The 21472-nt window shown below is 31.4% G+C and overlaps 3 protein-coding genes across 3 annotated transcripts; 1 reads left to right on the top strand and 2 right to left on the bottom strand.

The window, feature by feature from the left end:
- Positions 1-718: 718 nt before the first annotated feature.
- Positions 719-1345, bottom strand: LOC107644592 (uncharacterized). The gene has a single exon (XM_016348481.1). The coding sequence runs from the start codon at positions 1343-1345 to the stop codon at positions 719-721; it is 627 nt and encodes a 208-aa protein (XP_016203967.1).
- Positions 1346-10049: 8704 nt separating this feature from the next.
- On the top strand, positions 10050-15539 carry LOC107644602 (inactive receptor-like serine/threonine-protein kinase At2g40270). Its single transcript, XM_088500882.1, has 5 exons — positions 10050-10416; positions 12448-13007; positions 13734-13924; positions 14026-14158; positions 14718-15539. Exons 1-5 carry the CDS (start codon positions 10280-10282, stop codon positions 15308-15310), a joined length of 1614 nt encoding a protein of 537 aa, XP_088357008.1. The 5' UTR covers positions 10050-10279; the 3' UTR covers positions 15311-15539.
- Positions 15540-15943: 404 nt separating this feature from the next.
- LOC107648041 (ethylene-overproduction protein 1) lies at positions 15944-20328 on the bottom strand. The gene is made up of 4 exons (XM_016352092.3): positions 17834-20328; positions 17256-17547; positions 16866-17175; positions 15944-16483 (listed from the first exon to the last, which is right to left on the bottom strand). Exons 1-4 carry the CDS (start codon positions 19924-19926, stop codon positions 16263-16265), a joined length of 2916 nt encoding a protein of 971 aa, XP_016207578.1. The 5' UTR covers positions 19927-20328; the 3' UTR covers positions 15944-16262.
- Positions 20329-21472: the final 1144 nt, after the last annotated feature.

Genomic DNA, 21472 nt, shown 5'->3' on the forward strand with positions numbered 1-21472 from the left:
AAAACACCGTAGAAGCCGCTTATAATTTCAAATAGTCTCCTCCTCCGGGGGGCAAAAAAGTATTGTGTCATCCGCAAATTGCAAGTGAGACAACTCAATATTGTCTTTTCCAACCAACAAAGGAGAGATCCTTCCATGTCTTATTGCCTCTCCTACCATCATATGAAGGACCTCACAAGAATAAAAAGAAATGGAGAAAGAGGATCCTCTTGTCATAAGTCCCGTTCCATCTTAAAAGATTTAGAAGGCAAGCCATTTATCAAAAGCGACATAAATGCCGTGCACACACATTCCTTGATCCACTCTCGCTATCTTTGCCCAAACCCATTTTTTGAAGTACAATATCCACAAACTTCCACTTGACTCTATCGTAAGCTTTTTGAAAATCCAGTTTGATTATTGTCGATTCCTTCTTTCTTTGCTTCAACCATTGCACAGTTTCACACGCAATCAAAGCCCCATCATAAATCTTCCTCCCCTGCACAAATGTACTCTGAGTCTCCCCTACTAAGTTCGGCATTACCCTTCTCATTCTCCGCACCAACACCTTCGAAATGACCTTATACACATACCCTACCATGCTAATCGGCCGAAGATATTTAATCTCCCTTGCTCCCACAAACTTCGGAGCCAGAGCTACCCATGTAACATTAGAATTTCTTGGTAGCTTAGGTGACTGGAAGAAATCCATGACAGCTGTAGTAAACTCAGGACCAATTTATCCCCAACACTTCTTTATGAAGTTCATATTGTAGCCATCACAGCCAGGGGCCTTAGACGACTCGCAATCCCAAATTGCTTCCTTTATTTCGTCAGCCGAAGGCAACCTCTCTAAGTCTGTAGCCTCCTCTTCCTGTATCTTATTAACTAGGCCATCCCGAATACCTACCAAAGGTGACGCTTCGTGACGATACAAGTTCTTATAAAAATCTCTTATTGTACTCTTAATCCTGGCTTGATTCCTCACCAATCTGCCACTTATCACTAACGCATCAATCCGATTACTTCTTCTTCTTGCTAAGGTTAAATTATGAAAATATCTAGTGTTCTTATCCATGTACTTAGCATGTCGGGACCTTGACATCTGCTTCCAATGGATTTCCTTCCTGACATACCAACACTTACAGAAGCTAACTAGAGCCCTCCTTCTTGCCTCCATAGTTCCATCATAAACTCCATCACTAGCCAAATCATCCAACTTCCTGATTTCATCCTCCAACTGCTGTACCTTCAAATCAATATCACCAAACTTCTCCTTGTGCCATCTACTCAAAGGTATCGTCAAAGTCTTCAACTTTTCAGTAAATTGAACTTTTCCTAAACCCCTCCATTCCTCCTTCACCATTCTAAGAAACCCGTCATGTGAGAACCAAGAATCCAAACTTTGAAATGGCCTTGCCCCCCCCCTCTTAATCTACTATCCTCCACTATCAAAAGACAATGAGCAGATAAACCTCTTGGCCCACTTTTAAGCCGCATCTCAGGAAACTGTTCAAGCCATTCCAGGCTAACGAAGACTCTATCAATGTGACTGCAAGATTGGCCTCTGAACCATGTAAATTTGTGATCATTCAGTTCTAAATCCACTAACTCCATATCCCGTATCCAGTCTTTAAAATCTTCCGCTGATGCTGTTAAAGCATTAGCTCCTTTTCTTTCTTATACTCTCACAGCCTCATTAAAATCACCCATATAACAAATTGGGACCTGTCATACTCCAGCAATAAAACTCAACTCCTCCCACACAATTAGCTTCTCCTCTCTGACATGCGCACCATACACCAAACAAAACGCACAATGAAAATTATTGCTCATCAACACCCCTTCCACACACAGCCACCTCTCCCCTTTATAACAGTTACTCAACTTAAAAATCATTTTGTCCCACATTAACAATAGACCTCCATAAGCCCCTTCGAAACCTACATATTCCCAATCCACCGCATCATTTCCCCAAATTTGCACTACGTCAAACTTAGTAACTTCATTCTTCTCTGTCTCTATCAAGCCTAGTATATTCACATTATTTTTTCTCTTAAAATTTTTAACCATACCCACTTTTCCAACACCCCCAATACCCCTCACATTCCAAAAACTATAAATCATTTAAGCACATTATTACACACCTTATTCCGGTTTTTAGGCCGGCTCCTTCTTGCTTTCTCCTTTTGCTTTGCTTGCCTTCGTTTCTATGCAAGCATTTCATTTTGAGCTTGAAGAGCTGCCATAATATCGTCTTCCTCGTCATATGAGACATCCCCTGATTCCACTGCCAAGGCCCAAACAACTCTGTTTTTACCCAAGTCTTTATCCCAATTTTTTATTTGCTTCACAATATTCTAATCACTGATTACATCCTTTTCAGAATGTCCAACATCCTCCAAGTTCCTGACCGTCCCATCCTCTTCAAAGCATGTTCCCTCCCTTAGAGTATCCTCTCCCCCTGAATCTGCTTCCTTTACTCCATCATCCTTTACCAATCTTGTAACAATGTTCTTCTTTACACTCCCATCGAGACTTTCGTGAACCGTATGTGATATGACATTAGTTTCATTCAAGCTCCCTATTATTCTTCCCCCTTCCTCCCCATCCAATAGATTGTCGCCATCTATCACAGAGTTGTTGACCGCATGAAGTATCCCTGCACAAGAGAAATCATTCATCCCTACGTCGTTTACCTTCATTACCATAGAGGTTTCCACTATTGGCACTGGCTTGTGCCCTCCAACACCGTCATGCTCCTTCACGGCACGGAGCGGACCAGCGGCGGCAGCGCCAACGTCAAACTCGTCACTCGCCATGACAGTGACCGCTTTCCAAACATCTCCGCTGGCACCACCGTTGACCTTCTGCCGGCCATCTTCCATCCCTACTACTCCTCCATCATATCCTGCGTCGCTATTGTGATTCACGTTATCCACCACAGCTACGTGATACCCAAGACCCTCCTCTCTCATCACTGTCCAATGTATTGTATCCCCTGCACCACCACCCGCAGCAGCTGCCAAGAACTCCTTGTGAAAGTGCAGTATGATGAAGTCACCATCACACCTTACGGTAGCAACATGAGTGTGATCAACTCCAATCCCCTTCCTATCCTCACGCGGCACCACGCTCCTACCTGGGAGTACATCCCATGTTCCACATCCTGGTTGGGTTACTCGAACCGCCCATCCTCCCGGATAAGCTAGCTCATGAGCGCTTATGTGGTTTTGGCCTACATCACACATATTCTCTTTAGTATGCTGATCTACGTTATTGGGCCCCTTATCCTAGGAGTAGCGTCTTCATCAATTAAATGCAATCTCATAACTGTCGATCTAATTATAAGAGCTTTCGTTGCTTTTTTCAAATTTACCGAAATTTCCGTACGCCATTCATCCAGTTCTTTGAGGGAAATGACCCTTCTATCCATTCCTTATTCGTCAGCCAGTGCCACCTGTGTCACCATCTCCGCTGCCTTGTCCCACCCCATCTTTAATGGTATCTCCTGTGATTTAGTACGGACGCCAAATTCCAACTCTGGGCTGCATCCTACTCTACTTGCCTCTCCTATCTGCTTCATGCTGTTCAAACCATCCACCACGGTCACTTGGTGGTTCCCATAGCTAATTAAACTCTGCTAAATATATCTGGTATTAGCGGCATCTTCTGTAACATGTTTCGCCTTATCATCAAACTATTTCCGATACTTAGTCTCTCCCACAAAGATCTGTTTACCCCACAATCGCATTTGGTCCATCTCTTGTATTGCTTTCAGTGCCTCTGCCTTCGTAGTATACCTTATGAAAGCAAACAAGTGAATTTGATTCTTAAATTTATACAAAAATATGTAATATTATAAGATATTTTTTCTTTTTTCTAATAGAGTCTAAATTTGTTCTTGATTTAAAAATATTTTTGTGAATAAAAAATAATCTTCAGTGTATCTTTTCAAATTTAGATCTGTATTATCAAATTTAAATCACCTTAAAAAAAAAATAGAATTAAGACACCATAAAAAAAGATAACCACTCGTAAAAAGAGGAGCCAAGTTTATATGTACTGGAGTCTTTCACGCCATATGCCTTTTCCACTTAGTAATAGAAAACTCATCCTTTCGGTATAAAAAAATTATTAAGTGGTTGTTCCACAATTTAAAGTGTTTTTTTAACCTTAAAAAATATTGTAGGATAATTTATCGTAATATTAGAAAGACAATAACTAAAATAATTTTTTAATTTTAATATTTAAAATTTATATTTATAATATTTATGATTATATATTAATTACACATAAAATTATTTAAAAAATTTATTAATAATTAAGAATATAGAATAAATTATCAATAAATTATAACTCAAATAATATGATCTTTTCATACTCAACTAAAAAATCGTCAGTTCGAGTTTTTTTATGGTTGATAAAAAAAAGAATATAGAATAAATTTAAATTAGTTTTTATTCTTTCCTACTTATTTTTTTATAATTTATATATCCGTCATTTGAACACTAGCTAGGGTCACTATAATTTTAGTCAACTTTTATTATTCTTAATTAATTTACTTTTTTCTTTTGTAGTTTTCTAGCCTAAAATTATGTTCACGCAGTTTAGTCCACATGGCACTCATGCATCTAGGTCCGAAGTTCAATGGAAAAACAAGCATACTCTCGAATTTACGGTGAATTATGTTACATGACAATTACACCAATCCATGATTCTTGAATCTTGATGTAACATTTATATCTTTATGATAACTATATTTTAAATTATTAAATCCTGCCATGTATGTGTAGAACTTACAATGAACAAATAAAGAACATTATTCGATTTAATATTATTCATTTGGACGAAGGGATTGATCTAAAAATTTTAAAAAATATTAGAAATTATTATATTTTTATTAAATAGATATGAATTAATTTGTACAATTATTTTAATACAATTTGATATGAAAAATAATTCATCTAATAAATAAAAAGTTAGAAATTAATTTAATAATTAAATTACCCTATTACAATTTTTTCGGAGGAATTAAAATATTACTCTTTTATGTATATCTCATGAACTTGTATGCGATTTTTTATTTATTTTGATATTACATATTAGTGTGTGAAATACATATATATTAGACAAAACAGTATTTAATAGAAAATTATAAATTAATAAATATATTTTTTTCACGGATTGACATTTTTTGTAGATTGTACTTTTACGAATAAAAAGTATTTTTATATAATATGTTTTTCGTAAATTGATAATATATTTTTTGTAGACCGTATTTTTTTTTTAATAAAAAGTAATTTTTTATAATATACTCCCAATAAATTATTTGTATCACAAATGCTTTTAGAAATTTATTAAACACTAAATTATTCAATATTTGAGTAATTCAAACAATATATAAAAAAATTAGGCACTTGTAGGGCGTAATTAGGTCAAGAAAGAAAGCATATACCAAAAGCTCTTTTAGGGTGTTCCAATGAAATGCTACATATGTGGCTTTGTGGTCCCTTTCAAATATCTCCCCCAACCCCAATCGGAAAATTAGATTTGAAGATAGCCATCACCGTAAAACCTAAGCTTGAAATAAATGGAACAACACAATAGTTCGGATAAAGTATGTTTTTAGTTTTTGTCAAATATTTTAAAATAGAGTAAAGTATCGTATCATTCTATTTAAGTCCCTAACATTTTAAAATGACTCAATGTTGTTTTGCCGTTAGAAATCTGTTAACGGAATTGACGGCGGGATAAAATTGAGACGATTTTGAAACGTTAAGGATTTAAATAGAACGAACACGTTGGGGACAAAAATGATACAGAGAAATAAATTTAAATTTTATCCTTTAATAATGTCAATTTTTTACGGTACATAGTTATTCAATTATTTTTTAATCACATTTAAGTAAATTACACTTAATCACATTAATTTTATTCTAAATAAATTTAATTTTTTATAATTTTATTCTTAAAAATTTTACTCATCATAAAATATTTGTAGAATGACTAGTGTATAAATTTATGGGGAAAAATTGATAAATATATAATAAAATAATGTGATTCTAGTCATTTTATAAACATTTCATGATGAGTAAAAATCTTTAAAAGTAAAATTATAAAAAAAATAAATTTATTTAGAATCAAACTAATGTGATTAAGTGTAATTTACTTAAATGTGATTAAAAATAATTGAATAACTATGTATCATAAAAGACTGATATTAGTGAAGGATAAAATTAAAATTTATTTTTATGTATCATTTTCGTCCCCAACGTTTTCGTCCTATTTAAGTCCTATCATTTCAAAATCGTCACAATTTTGTCCTGCCGTCAATTCCGTTAACAGATTCCTAACAGCAGGACAACATGAAGTCAATTTTAAAATGTTAGGGATTTAAATAGGACGATTCAAACGTTAGAGACAACTTTGAGACTTATCACAAACGTTGAGAACAAAAATGATATTTTACTCTTTAAAATATTTTTATATCAATTTTATATTTTAAAGAGAAAATATTTTTTTGTTATGATTATTTTTTCGAAAGACAAACTAATTTTTCTCATAATTTAAAAGTTTAACAAATTTTTATTTATCTAAAAAGTTGGTCTAAACAAGCTTGTAATCAATTAGTAAACAAGTAAACAATAATATATTGACATATTAAATATAAATGCCACGTAAATATCACATAGAAATGTTTTTTAAAATAAAGATTAATAATAAAGTCTTTAAAAAAGAAAAACATTCTCCCTCTTCTTCAACTTAATGCGACTCACTCTTTGTATAAGTTTTGATTCCATGGATTGTTAATGGTAATATCCACCATGACTTCTTGAAATTGTGTTTTTTTACTACGACTCTCTGCTGTGTTTATTGTTGAACTCCTTTTTAGTCTTTTTACTAGTATTTTTATCCCTAATATTATTACGGGAATATAAATCTTTTAAAATTATATTGATTCTGGTATTATAGATTATGACACAAAAAATTTATAGCATTAAACTACTTTTATAAAATGGTCGTAAGGGACAAAAGTTCCCGTCGACTAAGAAGACCCGAGTTTTAAACAAAATTAAATAATAAATTTTTTAGTTATTATTTTCAAATAAAAGAGTTTAATTTTTTTACTTAATTTTAATATTCGTTATCTAAAATTTGAAAGAATTTAACGTGTATATTTTTACATTTGATTAGATATTAAGTTTGTTGTACAAATAGAAATAATTAATTTTTATGCTTGCTATTTAAAAATAATATTTTTTTATATATATAAAAATATAATTAGATATTAACATAAAAAAAATTATATTGATAGTTATAAAATTAACTCATTTTTTTAAAACAATTGAATCTTAATTTTACTTTTAATTACAATATTAATATTTTTTTTAAATTATATGTAATAAATATTTAAAAGAAAAGAAATGAAAATATATATTAAAAAGATAAGTAGTAAAAATTTAAAATTAAATAAAAAATATGTATATAATAATATTTTTTATTTAAATTATATTATGTTGTTAATTTTATTTTTTGTAGAACATAAAGGTAAAGAAAAATAAAGAATGAGAGAAAAGAGAGAGAAAGATAAAGAAGAAGAATGAGAGAGGGAGTTTGTTAATTTTGGAAGTTAAGAAATTTTTTTATTTTAATTATAATGAAAATATCTGGTGACACATTTTGATTTGTCAAATTACTAATATAAAATATGAATTATAAATTATATATAGAGTGGGAAGAATAAAGAGAAATAGAAAAAAAAAGAGGTAGATAAGAAAATATAAGAAGGATGTTTACTAATTTTAGAGGAGAATATTTTTTCTAAATTTTAATAAGAGAGTGTCATGTGACACATTTTAGTTATTAAATTAGTTAATAATATATAAATATAATATATAATATAGCTATATTTCAATTTTAGTATTTTAATTTTAATTTTAATTTAATTTAAATACAATTAGAGAATGTTGTGTTGTATATTTTGATTGTCAAATTCATAATTAGTCATTGATAATGATATATAAGAGAGATAGAGTGAGTGAAGAAATGAGAGAGATAGAGAAAGGAAGAGAGAAGAGGGGATAGTTCTTTAATTTTGGAGGGAAAAATTTGATTTCAATTATAATGAGAGAGTGACATGTAACACATTTTAGCCTTAAAATTAGAGATATGTAATAGATAATAGATAATAGATAATAGATAATAGATTCAAACATATTTTAGGTTCATGATGATGTATTGGTCATATCCGCGCTAAAAGCCTAAAAGCAAAAAAAAAAATAAACACAAAATCATTCGTATATTGGTTTTGTTTGGATGAGTTTTTTTTTTAAATTAAATTATTTATTTAAATTTTTTAAAAATATAAAATTAATTTTATATTTAAATATTTTATATAAAAATATTTTTTATTTAATAATTATGTTTAGATATAATAATATAAAAATATAATTTTTTTATTTATTATGATGTTAAAAATATTATTTTAAAGTAAAAAATCTTTTAAAAGAATATAAATTGTAATTTTTTTAAATTATTCTGTTTATATTTTTATTTTTATTATTAAAATTTTACTAAATAATTAAAATAAAAAAATAATTTTCTTAATAACTTAATATTATCCAAATAAATTCATAATATAAACATTGAATAACTTAATATTATCCAAATAAATTTGGTTTTGCATTACAAATTTATTATTAAAAAATAAAAATTTATATATAATTATTTTATATAAAATTAATAATTAAAAATTATTATATAATAATTTAATTAAATATATTAAATTCAACAACTTTTAACTATTAACTATATATGTAAGAAGATAGTTAAAAACTGTATTTCCTATCAAATACCCTAATTAATAATTACACATGTTTATATGAACGGTGGTTATTCTAAAAATAATTTTAATAAGAAACAAATTAAACATAAGATCAGAGGCGGCCAAGTGTTAGCACGAACTACTTTTAAAACATCAAATAAGAAACGCAAAAAAAAAAAAAAAAAAAAAAAAAAAAGAAGATTCCATATTGCCATGCTTGCCGTGGCTTTAATCCTTATGTTTTATATACCCTTCAGTCCTTCACCATTTCTTTTATTGAAAAGCCATGCCAAATCCAAGAACCTTACTCCATTTTTAAAATAATAAGCGCCTCTTTTAATATTTTTATGGCTATTAAAAAATTAATATATTTAAATAATTATTTTATATAAAAATGACTTATCCTTAAATAATTTTTGTTAAGTAAAAAATATTTACATTGTTTGTCAATTAAATAAATCTTAATTTTTTATTGATGATATTTTATATTTATAATTAAAATTTAAAATTTATATTAGATTTTATAATCTAAAATTTAAAATTTAAAATTTAAATTTTAAATTTATAAAAAATACTAGAGTCTTTATTTTTTTTGAAATACATTAATATTTATCATAAAAGATGCATGATTTTTTAATAAATTATTGAAAACAAAAGAAAACTATTATTTTTTTTATGTGCTATTGATTTGTTTTGTGATTTTTATTTTAATACAGTAAAAATGTAAAATATTAATCATATACATTATTAAATTATTATTTTTATTGATTTAGTATTATATTATTAGCTGTACTTAAGAAAAATTTAACTGACGGTATACGTGAAAATTAAATTAAATCTTTGTTTTATATAATATATATGTATCTTATCTTTAATATGATAAGATTCATATTTAAGCTTAACCCACGTATTTTATAAGTTTACGATAATGTTAAAAAATAATATTTAAAATTATTTTATATAATATAATAGTTATAATTTATATACATAATATTTATATAATTATTATAATAATAATTAATAAATATTAAATAAGATAGCCAACGAGCTATCACTTAAATGACATAGTCTTCTCCTATTTATTTCGAGGTCACGAATTTAAATATCTTTCCTAATTTTAGAAAGAAGAATATTAAATAAGATAATTTTAAATTATTTATACTGAATTTTTATTTAAATATTATTGAAAATTTAAGACTGAAGCTAGCTATATTTTGGGGACAAGAAAGCTATTAGATTTGCTAAGACATATAAGCAATGGTGATATGGGCACATGATTGGCACGTGCGATTGGTTTTGAAGCGGTGGAGCAGAGATATAAGGAGAGTAGTTGAATGATCGCTGAGCTGACGACTCACTCCACCAAGAAACATTCCAAAACCATGAACCTGCACATACCGTGTCAACACCTACTTTATTATTCTTAGACCCAAATTAAAATCTAACCAAGAATCTGCATTTCTTCCATATATCATGACTCCGTTACAGCAATGGCTGCGCATGGTGGTACTTTGCGTGGTGTTCTTGAGCATCAAGAGCCAGTGTTGGACCCTAAAGAACAATCATGATCAAATACAAGTAGAAACAATTCATAGCACATATAACTCATGGTAAGCACTCTTCATGCACATATATACACATATCTATCTTTTTTGTTTATTGCTTTATCTGATTTTGCTGCTTCCCATTCATTCCTTTAGTTAAAATTGCATGTTTTTGTTTTTTCTTCTAATAAATACACAAATTGGTCTTAGGAATTTTAGAACCGACAAATATTTGGAACGTCATCAGAATTTATTATTTATTATTATTAATTAATTATTAATATTTAAAAATATTATTGAATTACTAAGTTAAACAAATTAAATTAATGATTAATTGATGTTACAAATAATAAATTCTGATAGTTTTAGCAATTTTCTTATCATGTTGGACACTGTTTTCAAAATTTTTTTTATCCTCTTTTTGAAAATTAAATCAATTATTATTTTACTAAATTTTTATTTTTTAAAAATTTTTAAAAGTTATTTTCTTAAGATGAATTGGTTATTCCCTAATTTTGAAGAAAATTAATTTATTTTATATTAATGTTTTATAAAGAATTAATTGTTTTTTAATATAAATTATTAGAGATTTATTTTTATAATATAAAAATAAAAAATTTAATTAAAACTACAGATGGACGAATTTATTTTCCTGAATTTAGTGTAATAAAAATTTGTTGAGGACAGACAAATTGCGGATTTTATTTTCTTAAAAAAAAATGTTGAAATGGTAGTACTTTTAAAAGCAGAATTCAATTTTTGTTTTCTTTTACTTTTCTAAATATTATTACCAAATATAGACATGTGTATTATCTTTGGAAAGAAATCTTTGTATGAATGACACATTTAATATGTAAAATCATTTATCATGTGATTTTATTTAATAAGTCAAGTTTTTTAATATATCTATATCGCTGGGAGATATATCTATTTTATATTGTCTTATTTAGCATTAATTAATTGTCGCAACAATTAATAAATGCTAAATAAGATAAGTTATGACTCTTTTTGGCTGATTTTCTTTGGTTACCAAACATTTCCGAAAATAATGTTGTATGAAAGAAGACAGTTACTATGGCTGAGTAGTGCATTGATATTAGTATTACATATATTTTGTTCTCATATATAATTTAATTCACTTGACCACAAATTAAGATAAATACTATATATATATATAGACATAGAAGTATAGAACAGGCAAATTTTAAATTCTTATTAGACACGGAACACATTATATAAAAGTTAATTTTTAATTTTTAATATTTTTTTAATTATATAAAATATTTAAAATATTTTTTATTTTAATAAATAATAATATATATTATTTCTAAATCCATTTTAAGAATATATGCTAAGAATAAGGTTGGACACAAGACATGTGTGTCGACAAGTATAGATGAATATCGTATCCAAAATATGTCAAACACGTAGATATGATAATTCCGCAAAATGTCGGTGTTTCATATATATATATATATATATATGAGGAGTGCTAGGGGCCAACACTTTCGTTAAATTCTGGCCAGCACTTAACCATCAAAAGGAAATTGAATGATTCTACACCATTAAAAATAGAGAACAACTAGGGAACCAAAAGTATATCAGCCAAAAACCAGCCAAAATATGTTTGGGCTCCATGAAAAATTGGGTTTTGGTTTGTGCTCCGTGATCCTAGGAACAGTTTTCAAACATATTATTCAAAAAATGATTCTAATTAAACGGTTTTGTTTACTTTTTGGCTGATTACCTTTTTGTTCCATATACTTTTCCTTAAAAATATCATTGATGGCTAATTGATGGCTAAAAATCACAAAATCTGTTGCCCTTATACTTTCTCATATATATATTATTTTTGTTATTCTTATTTCTTTTTTTTATATCAATCCACGCATGATCACACGTTTATGTTTTTAAGTTTTTTTACATTGTATGTTCGTATCAATTTATAAAAAAATGACATTATCATCAAAACAGGAGTGAACATATCCATTATATATATACTTGTATTCCAAGTCCAGTATTGCCTATAGTCTCCTCATTTGTGGGGTAAATATATCATATCAAGATCATGTTTCTAAGATTTCTAACTTGTGACAGGCACATTGGACAACATAGGAAGCAACTTCTACAACTACAAGCACCAAAATCTTTTAAAATACACAAACCAAACAAAAGTAACAATAATAATAATAATAAAATCAAAGAAACTACTTCACCATCACCATCATATTTTCACTCTTCATCATTGTCACCAAATCCTGAAAGTTTCTCACCATCAGAAACTCCTTCAAATTCACCTTCATCTCCACTACCATTATCCCCTGAAGATTCTCATTCCCCTTCACCATCTCCATCCAAATCCAATACCTTTATTCGCAATCTTTCACCTTTACCTTCGCCATTACCGGCCAGTCCACCTAGCGTCGTGTCGAATTGGATTTCAGCGCCATCGCCGGCTCCATTGGCAGCAAACAAAGGGGAATCAAAGAGTTATTCAAGGCAACATTTTGTGATAGTTTGGTCAACAGTTGGTGGATTCTCATTCTTGGTTTTGGTGTCAGCAATTGTTTTTGCTTGCTTCAGAAGTAATAAAGTTGTGACTGTGAAACCTTGGGCCACAGGGTTGAGTGGCCAGCTTCAAAAAGCATTTGTAACAGGTAACTAACTAACTAACTAACTAACTAACTTTTGCTAACTGACAGTTATTTCTTTTTCATGTAAGCTACAGAATTCAACTTCAAAATGCACGCCAGAAATTCTATAATCATTAGTTGTTGTATCGTGTGGGATACTTTATAGATACTTCTAATTAGAGTAATTATCCAAGTCATTCTTAAGGTTTTTAAAATGGGACATTTTAGTTTCTAAGATTTTAAAATACAAAAAACACTTCTCAACGTTTATTTTCGTTAAGACAATACCGTCTTTTTCTAATTTGATTTGAAGAGTGAAGTACAAAACAGTCCTCGAAGAGTTTAAAATATTTCAAAACAGTCCCTAACAAATTTTTAAAATTTTAAAATAGTCATTGCAATTAAACAGATTAAATTGGAAAGGGACTGTATTGTCTAATGGAGGTAAATGTTAGAGATTGTTTTGTGTATTTTAAAATTTGAAGGACTAAAGTGTTCTACGATATTAAAACCTCAAGAACTGATTCGGTTAATTAATCTTTCCATTATATATTTTCATACCTAGATAAGTAAAAATTTTATATTAATAAACCATGTAAGAACGTTTTGTCGTGTTTAAAATAATTTCTATTAACACTGAGATTGACATTCATTTTATTTTGGTTAAAAATTTGAGTCTTATGTTGATTATTTTTCCAATTTCATTTGTTATACTAAAGCAGCATACTCATGAATCGATTGCAATTTCAGGTGTTCCAAGTCTGAAAAGAGCAGAACTTGAAGTAGCTTGTGAATATTTCAGCAACATTATTGGTTCTATACCAGATGGAACTGTTTATAAGGGGACACTCTCCAGTGGAGTTGAGATAGCAGTGGCATATTCTTCAGTTACTTCATCTAAAAACTGGTTGAAAAGTATGGAAGCGCAATACCGGAAGAAGGTATGTGCATTGTGCATGAAAGAAAATGTGGCGAATGCGCTGCAGTTTATATATGCTGTGGTTTTTGTTTCTCAACTTTGTTTTGATTTTGATGTTTCTAGATAGAGACATTGTCAAGGGTGAACCACAAGAATTTTTTGAACCTGATTGGATACTGTGAAGAGAGAAAGCCATTCACAAGGGTTATGGTTTTCGAGTATGCTCCGAATGGAACACTATTTGAGCATCTGCATGGTGAGAGATGTGTTTTCTTATTGAAATTTTTAATTACATGATTAAGTTAATAACCATAAGATGCTAATTATAGTTGATTAGTCTTTTCTCATTTTACTTAAACATATATGGGAGAATTAAGAAGTTATTGAAATAGCTTAGATGCAAGTTCTTGAGATAGAAGAAACATAAATGAAAAACAAGTCTAGGGCCTTCACTTTATACCTTCAAGTAATAGGTATGCAAGTTTCATGATGTAAAGTCAATAATTTCTTGATCAAGAAGAAAGGAGGGATTTGAATTGCATCTTAGGAGGGAGGGAGTTGTTAGTTATATTTGAAGGTTTTGAAAACAGGCTTCAGATTAGGTCAAGCCGAGAATTAAGCCTTTAGCGAGTAATATGTCAAGCTCAGGCCCGAATTTATGGCATAGGCCATAGAACCTGGCTGGTTTGGCCTGACCTGTTTCCACCCCAACATTTTGGGAGAGCTAGTCTCAACTTCAGCTTGTTAATGTCGAATTGTCGATTATGTCCTTGACATGTTAATGTTGTTTGAATGCTTTATGTATGCCTTTGTAGTCCTAGAAGCAGAACAACTAGACTGGGGAATGAGAGTGAGGATAGCTATGGGAATAGCCTATTGCCTAGAACATTTGCATCAACTGACGCCGGCCGTCGCCCATGGAGACCTGATCTCTTCCTCTATATACCTTACTGAAGACTATGCTGCCAAGTTATCAGACCTTAGTTTCTGGAACAACATAAAAGATTCTGAAGCCATTCAGCTCTCTGAAACAACTTGGACACATATAAAGGACAATGTCTATAGCTTCGGCATGATACTGTTTGAATTGATAACCGGTAGGATTCCTTACGCCGTGGAAAACGGCTTTCGTGTGGATTGGACGGCAGAGTATATAAGGAGGCAGCCCTTGAAAGATATGGTGGATACAAGGCTGAACAATTTGAAAGAAAGTGAAGTTGAGAAATGGTCTCAAGTTATTAAGAGTTGTGTGCATCCAAATGCAGAGAAAAGACCAAATATGAGAGAGGTTGTTGCTAAGCTGAAGGAAATAACTGCTATGGAGCCTGATGGAGCAACTCCAAAATCATCACCACTATGGTGGGCAGAATTAGAAATTATGGATGCGAATTCAGACATTAATCCATGAAATTAGCCCCCACAGTTTGATGATAATCTGAGCAATCAGTTTCATGCCATTTTATGATTCTTCCTTCCTTTCTTTTTATTTTATTTTTATTTCTTTCTGTGTTTACTCTGTTTTACATGTTTCTTGTGAAGCTAACAGAAGTAGGGTGTACTTGTGTAGAAGAGAGAATCTGTCTCATGGAGAGAATGGTGTATGTAAATATTTGAGGAATGGAAAATACTTCCTTAAATTTTCTACTTTTATTTATTTATTTATTTTTTAATTAAATTATCAAAAGATAACTAAGTATGAATAGACTCAGCACAAATATGATCTATAACAAGGCATTATAACATTATTTGATTCCTGTAGTTGGTTCCACCTAATGGTATAATTCTATGCAGGTTGTTAAAATAAAGACAAAAACAATAACAATCCTTTGCACCAAGAAAAACAGCAACAAACACAACCTAAGATGGTCAATCATTATGACCTTTTTTGCCACACTCACTTGGGTTGTAGTGTTCTTTCTAACATAGACATGTGCATGTATCTTACTTTTCCCAGACATGAAATCTTAGGACAAGTTATTAATTATTTGTTCTGTCTTTTCCATTTTTGGCAAAACAATTCAGGACAGAATAATAAATTATAGAGAGGAAACAACAGGTGTGGATCTCTTTATAACTCTGTAACTGTACAAGAGGATGTGCAAATAGTATGAGACAAATTCTGTGCACATATCACATATCAAAATCAATGGAGTAACCACTCAAAAAATCATCCTAATTTACACCTGAATCATCCTCCAATTTCACTATGCAAACAATTTTTGTTTCTTGCATTGTGATTCCATAATCCATGTCCTCCCATTTTAGATGGTTCATGCAGGATTTTTCAGACTTCTGAGGGAAAACATTCAGTCACTTGGGAACTCCACATTTTATCACTTCGATTCGGACGGAGTTTAGTATCAAGATTTCAGCTTTTGTGTCCTTCGATACAACTCCAGTGTGTCTGCATGGTTCGGGTCTAAGCAAAGAGCTGCTTGACAATCCTGAAGAGCAGAGGATAGGTCTCCCATCGACTCGTAAAATGCAGCTCGAAGATGAAGCACTTGCAGGTCAGGCTTGAAATTTATGACTTTGCTAAGTTCTTCCACAGCTTCATTTTCTCTTTGCTCATCCATCATCACTAATCATTGAGGTCATATAAATGAGACTAAGTAAAATAGTCGATTTTACAAGTGATGTGTGTCTCTAGAGTCTAGAGTAATCATAAGAAGTATATCCTCAATTATGTGTTATCTGTCACCATCACTTTTTGGTACATCCTTGGATCAATATATTTGGATATTAGATTCCGGGATGTACCAAAAAGTAATCGCAATAGATAAAATGAAACGGAACGAGTAACTTTTCTAACTGCAGGTTAAAACCACATCTGAACTTTACAAAAGATTTCTACTAGTCTAGGAGAGCTTAGGAATCATAACATTGATTGTGGAATACAAAAACCACCATCAAATTTAATAATTCTGACTAATGATATTAGAGTGAATGATAAACTTAAGTACCTGCTGCTCTGTATCTATATGGATATGTCCTTAAAGGATCCATCTGAGTTGCAACATCAAGATCAGCCTTTGCCATCTCGCGGTCACAATATTCTGACCGTTTCTCATATGCTGAAGCATTGCTCTCCGCCTTCTCGATTAGCTTGGTCATTTCGTCGTAAGCAGCTTTTCGTTGATTCTTCTGCTGATAAACGCGTGCTAGACCTTGATGAGCTCTTGTGTGCCTAATTGCAAGGGCATTACTGTAACATTCTCTTGCAAGTTCTAGCTTACCGGAATCCACATAAATACTCCCTAGGTTGTTCAATGCCTGCGAAATATTGCATAAAACAATGAAACAAGAACAGAACACAGAAACCAATATCAAGAACACTAACAGAAACTACTAACTTGTCCTTTGCGAAGACCGTCTGAAGGACATTTAAGTGCTTCTTGAAGAAGTTGGATAACATAGGAAGCAGATTCAGGATCCAAATTAGAATCTGCCAACACATATGCTTTCAGAAAAAACGCTTCAAATGATCTCTGAATTTCAATGGATCTGTCAGCCCTTGCAAGAGCTTCTTCGCGATAGCCGGTGTCATATAGTATCCATCCTTCATATATTAGCCTTTCTTGCATTGAGCTAGAGTGATTTCTTGCCAACCGCAAACTGCGCATTGCGGCCTTTTGACAGTTTAACCTGTGAATTATGTAGATTTGAGGACTTCTATTCTATACACATTGTAAATACTAAGCTTAATTTGAAGACAAAAAATAGCAACATTGTGCTAGTTTTGGAAAAACCAGTATCAATCAAACACAAAATTGTGATATTCCAAGGAATTCAATATGCATTCCTAACATACCAAAACATCATTACAGTAAAACTCAAGTCCTATGATTCCAATACAAAGTGCAATAAACATAATAGGCATTCTAAGTTAAAGAAAAAGTCATAACTGAAGGTTGGTTCTGGAGAAGCTTACCTCAAGAGGAGTAGAGACTGACGAAACTCTAGCAAGCTCTTCCCGGGATCATTCTCTAGCATCTGATGGATAATCGCCAAAGAACCAACATCATCAACAGAAGACCATTGATCATACAATTGCATCCAGCAATCACCTTGACTCTTCTGCTGAACTCTGCGGCTCAAAAGTTGGAGCAAGTATTCTGCATTGATCTTCCCATGTGAAGTTATGTAATTCGGTTCTATAGTTAACAATGCTCGAATATCTCGAATGGCGCTATCATGATCCCCCAGAGAAATGTACAACCAAGCCCTCAATTCTAGGCAATCCGGGGAGAGCTTGAATCCAATGAACTTATCTAGCTCCATGATTCCTTCCTTTGTCTGCCTCTCCTCAACCTTTGCCAAGGCTCTATACTTATATGGAAACGAAAGCGAAGGGTCTAATTCAGTTGCTACATCCAAATCTAGACTCTTTTCCTTTCCCATATTGTAGAGAGAACGCTCCTGATACATCCACCCGGCTCGCTTATGGCTGAATATGAGAGAACTAATTAACTTGTAGGCCGAATACGGTTGGCCTAGCTTGTACTTGGTCCTGGCCACACCAGCCATAGAATAAACATGCCCTGCCTCAACCGCAGCCTCGAAACAACGTTGTGCATCCTTATACTCTTTCCTTTCAAGCAAAACACACCCCAATTGATGGAAAGCAAGTGCCTTCTGCCATCTCTCGCTAGCACACTCCCTCATTCTCTCCAGCAACATCACTGTTGTTTTGGAAATCATGCTTTCCTCCATGGCAACCTGGCTTAGGAAATAGTACAACAAGAAAGAATCATACCCCACCATGGCCAACCTCGCCTTCGCCTCGTAGCTACAAAAAACCTTAACAACCTTTGAATTATGTAGAGAATTAGGAAGCTCCCTAAGCAAAACTTGCAAGCATGAACCTACAAGAAGTTTAGCCCTCTCTTCAATTCCATACTCAATAAGAATCAAAGCTTCATCAATAGTCCAAACAATTGAAGCCAAATAAGCATCACAATCACACTTCAAATCCTCACAACAAAACCTATTAGCAAAAGAAAGAAGCTCCAAAACAATCATGGGAGAAAAAAGTTCCAACCTTTTTGTCCTGCTGTAAAATTCCAATGCCCTCATTCCCTCAGAGCAAATCCCATTCCCTGAGAACTCAATCTTCTTCATCTTTGCCTCCGAAAATCCACCATAGAGCATTGCTCCAAATGGTTCTGAAAGTGCCGCAATTTTGCACCTAACACACCCAATTCCCTCATTCCCAACACAAAATAAAACATCACTTTTCTCAGTTTCCAAACAAACATTGGCATTCACATTCTCAATCTCAGTGAAATTATCTTGTTTTGATGAATCTTTATGACACTGGCACTTATCATTGACTGAAAAAAGCCTATTACTTAACCCATGTTCTAGATTCTTCTTAGGACATTCAAGAACATAACCACCACACTCCATTGGAGACAAACCAACAAGCTCATCATCTCTTCTCTCAAATCTCAACCATGCCGAAGTTACAACCTTTGAGATCACATCTTCTGCGTTCTCTCGCGCCATTCTCAGACACCTTCTCAGTATCTTCTGGTCTCCAATTCCACGCAAAAGCGAGTACTGTTCCACATACAACAACAACATTGCTTCTTTCTGTGGCTGTGATGGTGAACAAGAAGAAGAACACTCCATTCTGTTATAGAGTTCTGCTAAGGAATCTATGAGGTTAATTGGCTTAAGAAAAGGTTCTATGGTTGGCTCAATGGTTTCAGTTGAAGGAAGCTGAAGAGATGCAACAAGGTTTGAAATAGCTGAAGGTGTGTTGTTGTTGTTGTTGGTGGCGGTGGTGGTGGTGATGGATTTCAGCTTTGACCAAGAATATGGTAACTTTGTTCTGTGTTTACTGTTATTGTTGTTGTTGGATTTGGTGGAAGCCATTGATGAAGCTTTGTTGGAAGCTTTGTTGTTGTTGCAGGTGCTAGTGCTAGTGCTACCACCACCACCATTGGCTTTTTCTGATGAAGAACTAAGAGCATGTACTTGAGTGCTCTTGAATCGTTCACTTAGCTTCAATCCACGCATTTTTGTTTTATGACTCCTTTTTTGGTTTTCTTGAACCCCTTTTGGATAAAGTTCTCAACTTTGAAGAGACATTAACATGGGGTGTGAAAAACTTTGAGGGAGACAATGATGATGATGTTCATTCTGCTTCACTTGCTTCATTCTAAAACTCACCAGAGAGAGAGAGAGAGAGGGGTTTGAATTGAATTGTTACAAGATAGTACAGATTAAAGAAAGGTTGTAGTTGTAGCAGAAAAGGGGAAAGAGAAGTTTGTTGGGATTTTGGTGATGCAATTTTTGAGAGAAAGATGGTGTGAGTGATGATGATACAGACCAATGGCCTAAACTGAACTTGGCATCTTGTTTTTCGTGACAAAGAGGATCAAAGCGTTGAAATTCTCAGGCTTTAGGAATACGCTTTTTATTTCTAGTCTTGGAGTTCATGTGTTTTTTTTTTTTTTAATAATGTGAATATTTGGTGTATTTGTTTTGTAGATACTATAAATTTGACGGTTTGATTTGTGGTTTATAATTTTTTTTATGAAATTGATCCACCGATTTGTTTATCACTTAAAAAAAAAATTGACTCACAAATCTGACACTCAAATTTTTTTATGATTTCAAATTTGATTCTAAATTTTATTTCTAAAATAAAATTAAACCTCTAATTTGTGAATTCTAATTTTAAAAAAAATATCTATATATCCTTCACGAACATACCATTTTTTATAATTGAGCATAACATATTCTGAGTTTTCATCACTAAAAAAATTCGCCTTATAAAAAATGTGCTTTTCTACGTTAGATTAAAGAATGGTACACAATAATAAGTAAAATGATTAAATATTGAAATTAATCTTAAAAGATTATTTGTTTTTTAAATTGATTCTTAAAAGATTAGTATATAAAATAACACTATTACATGTATTTAATAGTCCTAATTAAATGTTAACATGATAATTTATAAAATTAAATCGAATAAAATCTTGGTATATAAAGTAACACTATTGCATGTATTTGACTATCCTAATTGAAGGTTAACATGATAATTTATAAAATTAAATCAAATCAAATCTAAGTTGAAGAATTTTAATGCCTTAAGGTCTTTTTCAATTTAAAATTGATTTGATCTAATTGCATAAACTTATTATATTAGCAGGCAATTAAGATTGTCAGGTATATATTGTGGTTAATGTAGTGCCATTTAACATGTCACATCAACAAATTTTAACACTGTTAGCAATAAAAATGACTAAAAGACTAATACGATTAATTTAAAATTTTCAAAAGACGAATTTAATTAAAAAAATATTTTGAAAGCCAATTTTAAAAACGAGTGATCTTAGATGGACAAATTTAACCATTTAATCTAAGTAAAACACACCTATTAAAAATTAATTTAGGTTATTGGACTAATCAATTTATTCCTCCATTTTTCTCAAATTATATTTACATTTTAATTTGATCTTTAATTTTAATTTATTCAGTTTTATCTCCTAATTTAATATATATGACTCAAATTAATTATCGATTTTTTTTTTCACAAAACCGTTAACATGATGAGATA

The sequence above is a fragment of the Arachis ipaensis genome, chromosome B1, assembly GCF_059453495.1.
Source record: "Arachis ipaensis isolate K30076 ecotype BB chromosome B1, ASM5945349v1, whole genome shotgun sequence".
Lineage (NCBI taxonomy): Eukaryota > Viridiplantae > Streptophyta > Magnoliopsida > Fabales > Fabaceae > Arachis > Arachis ipaensis.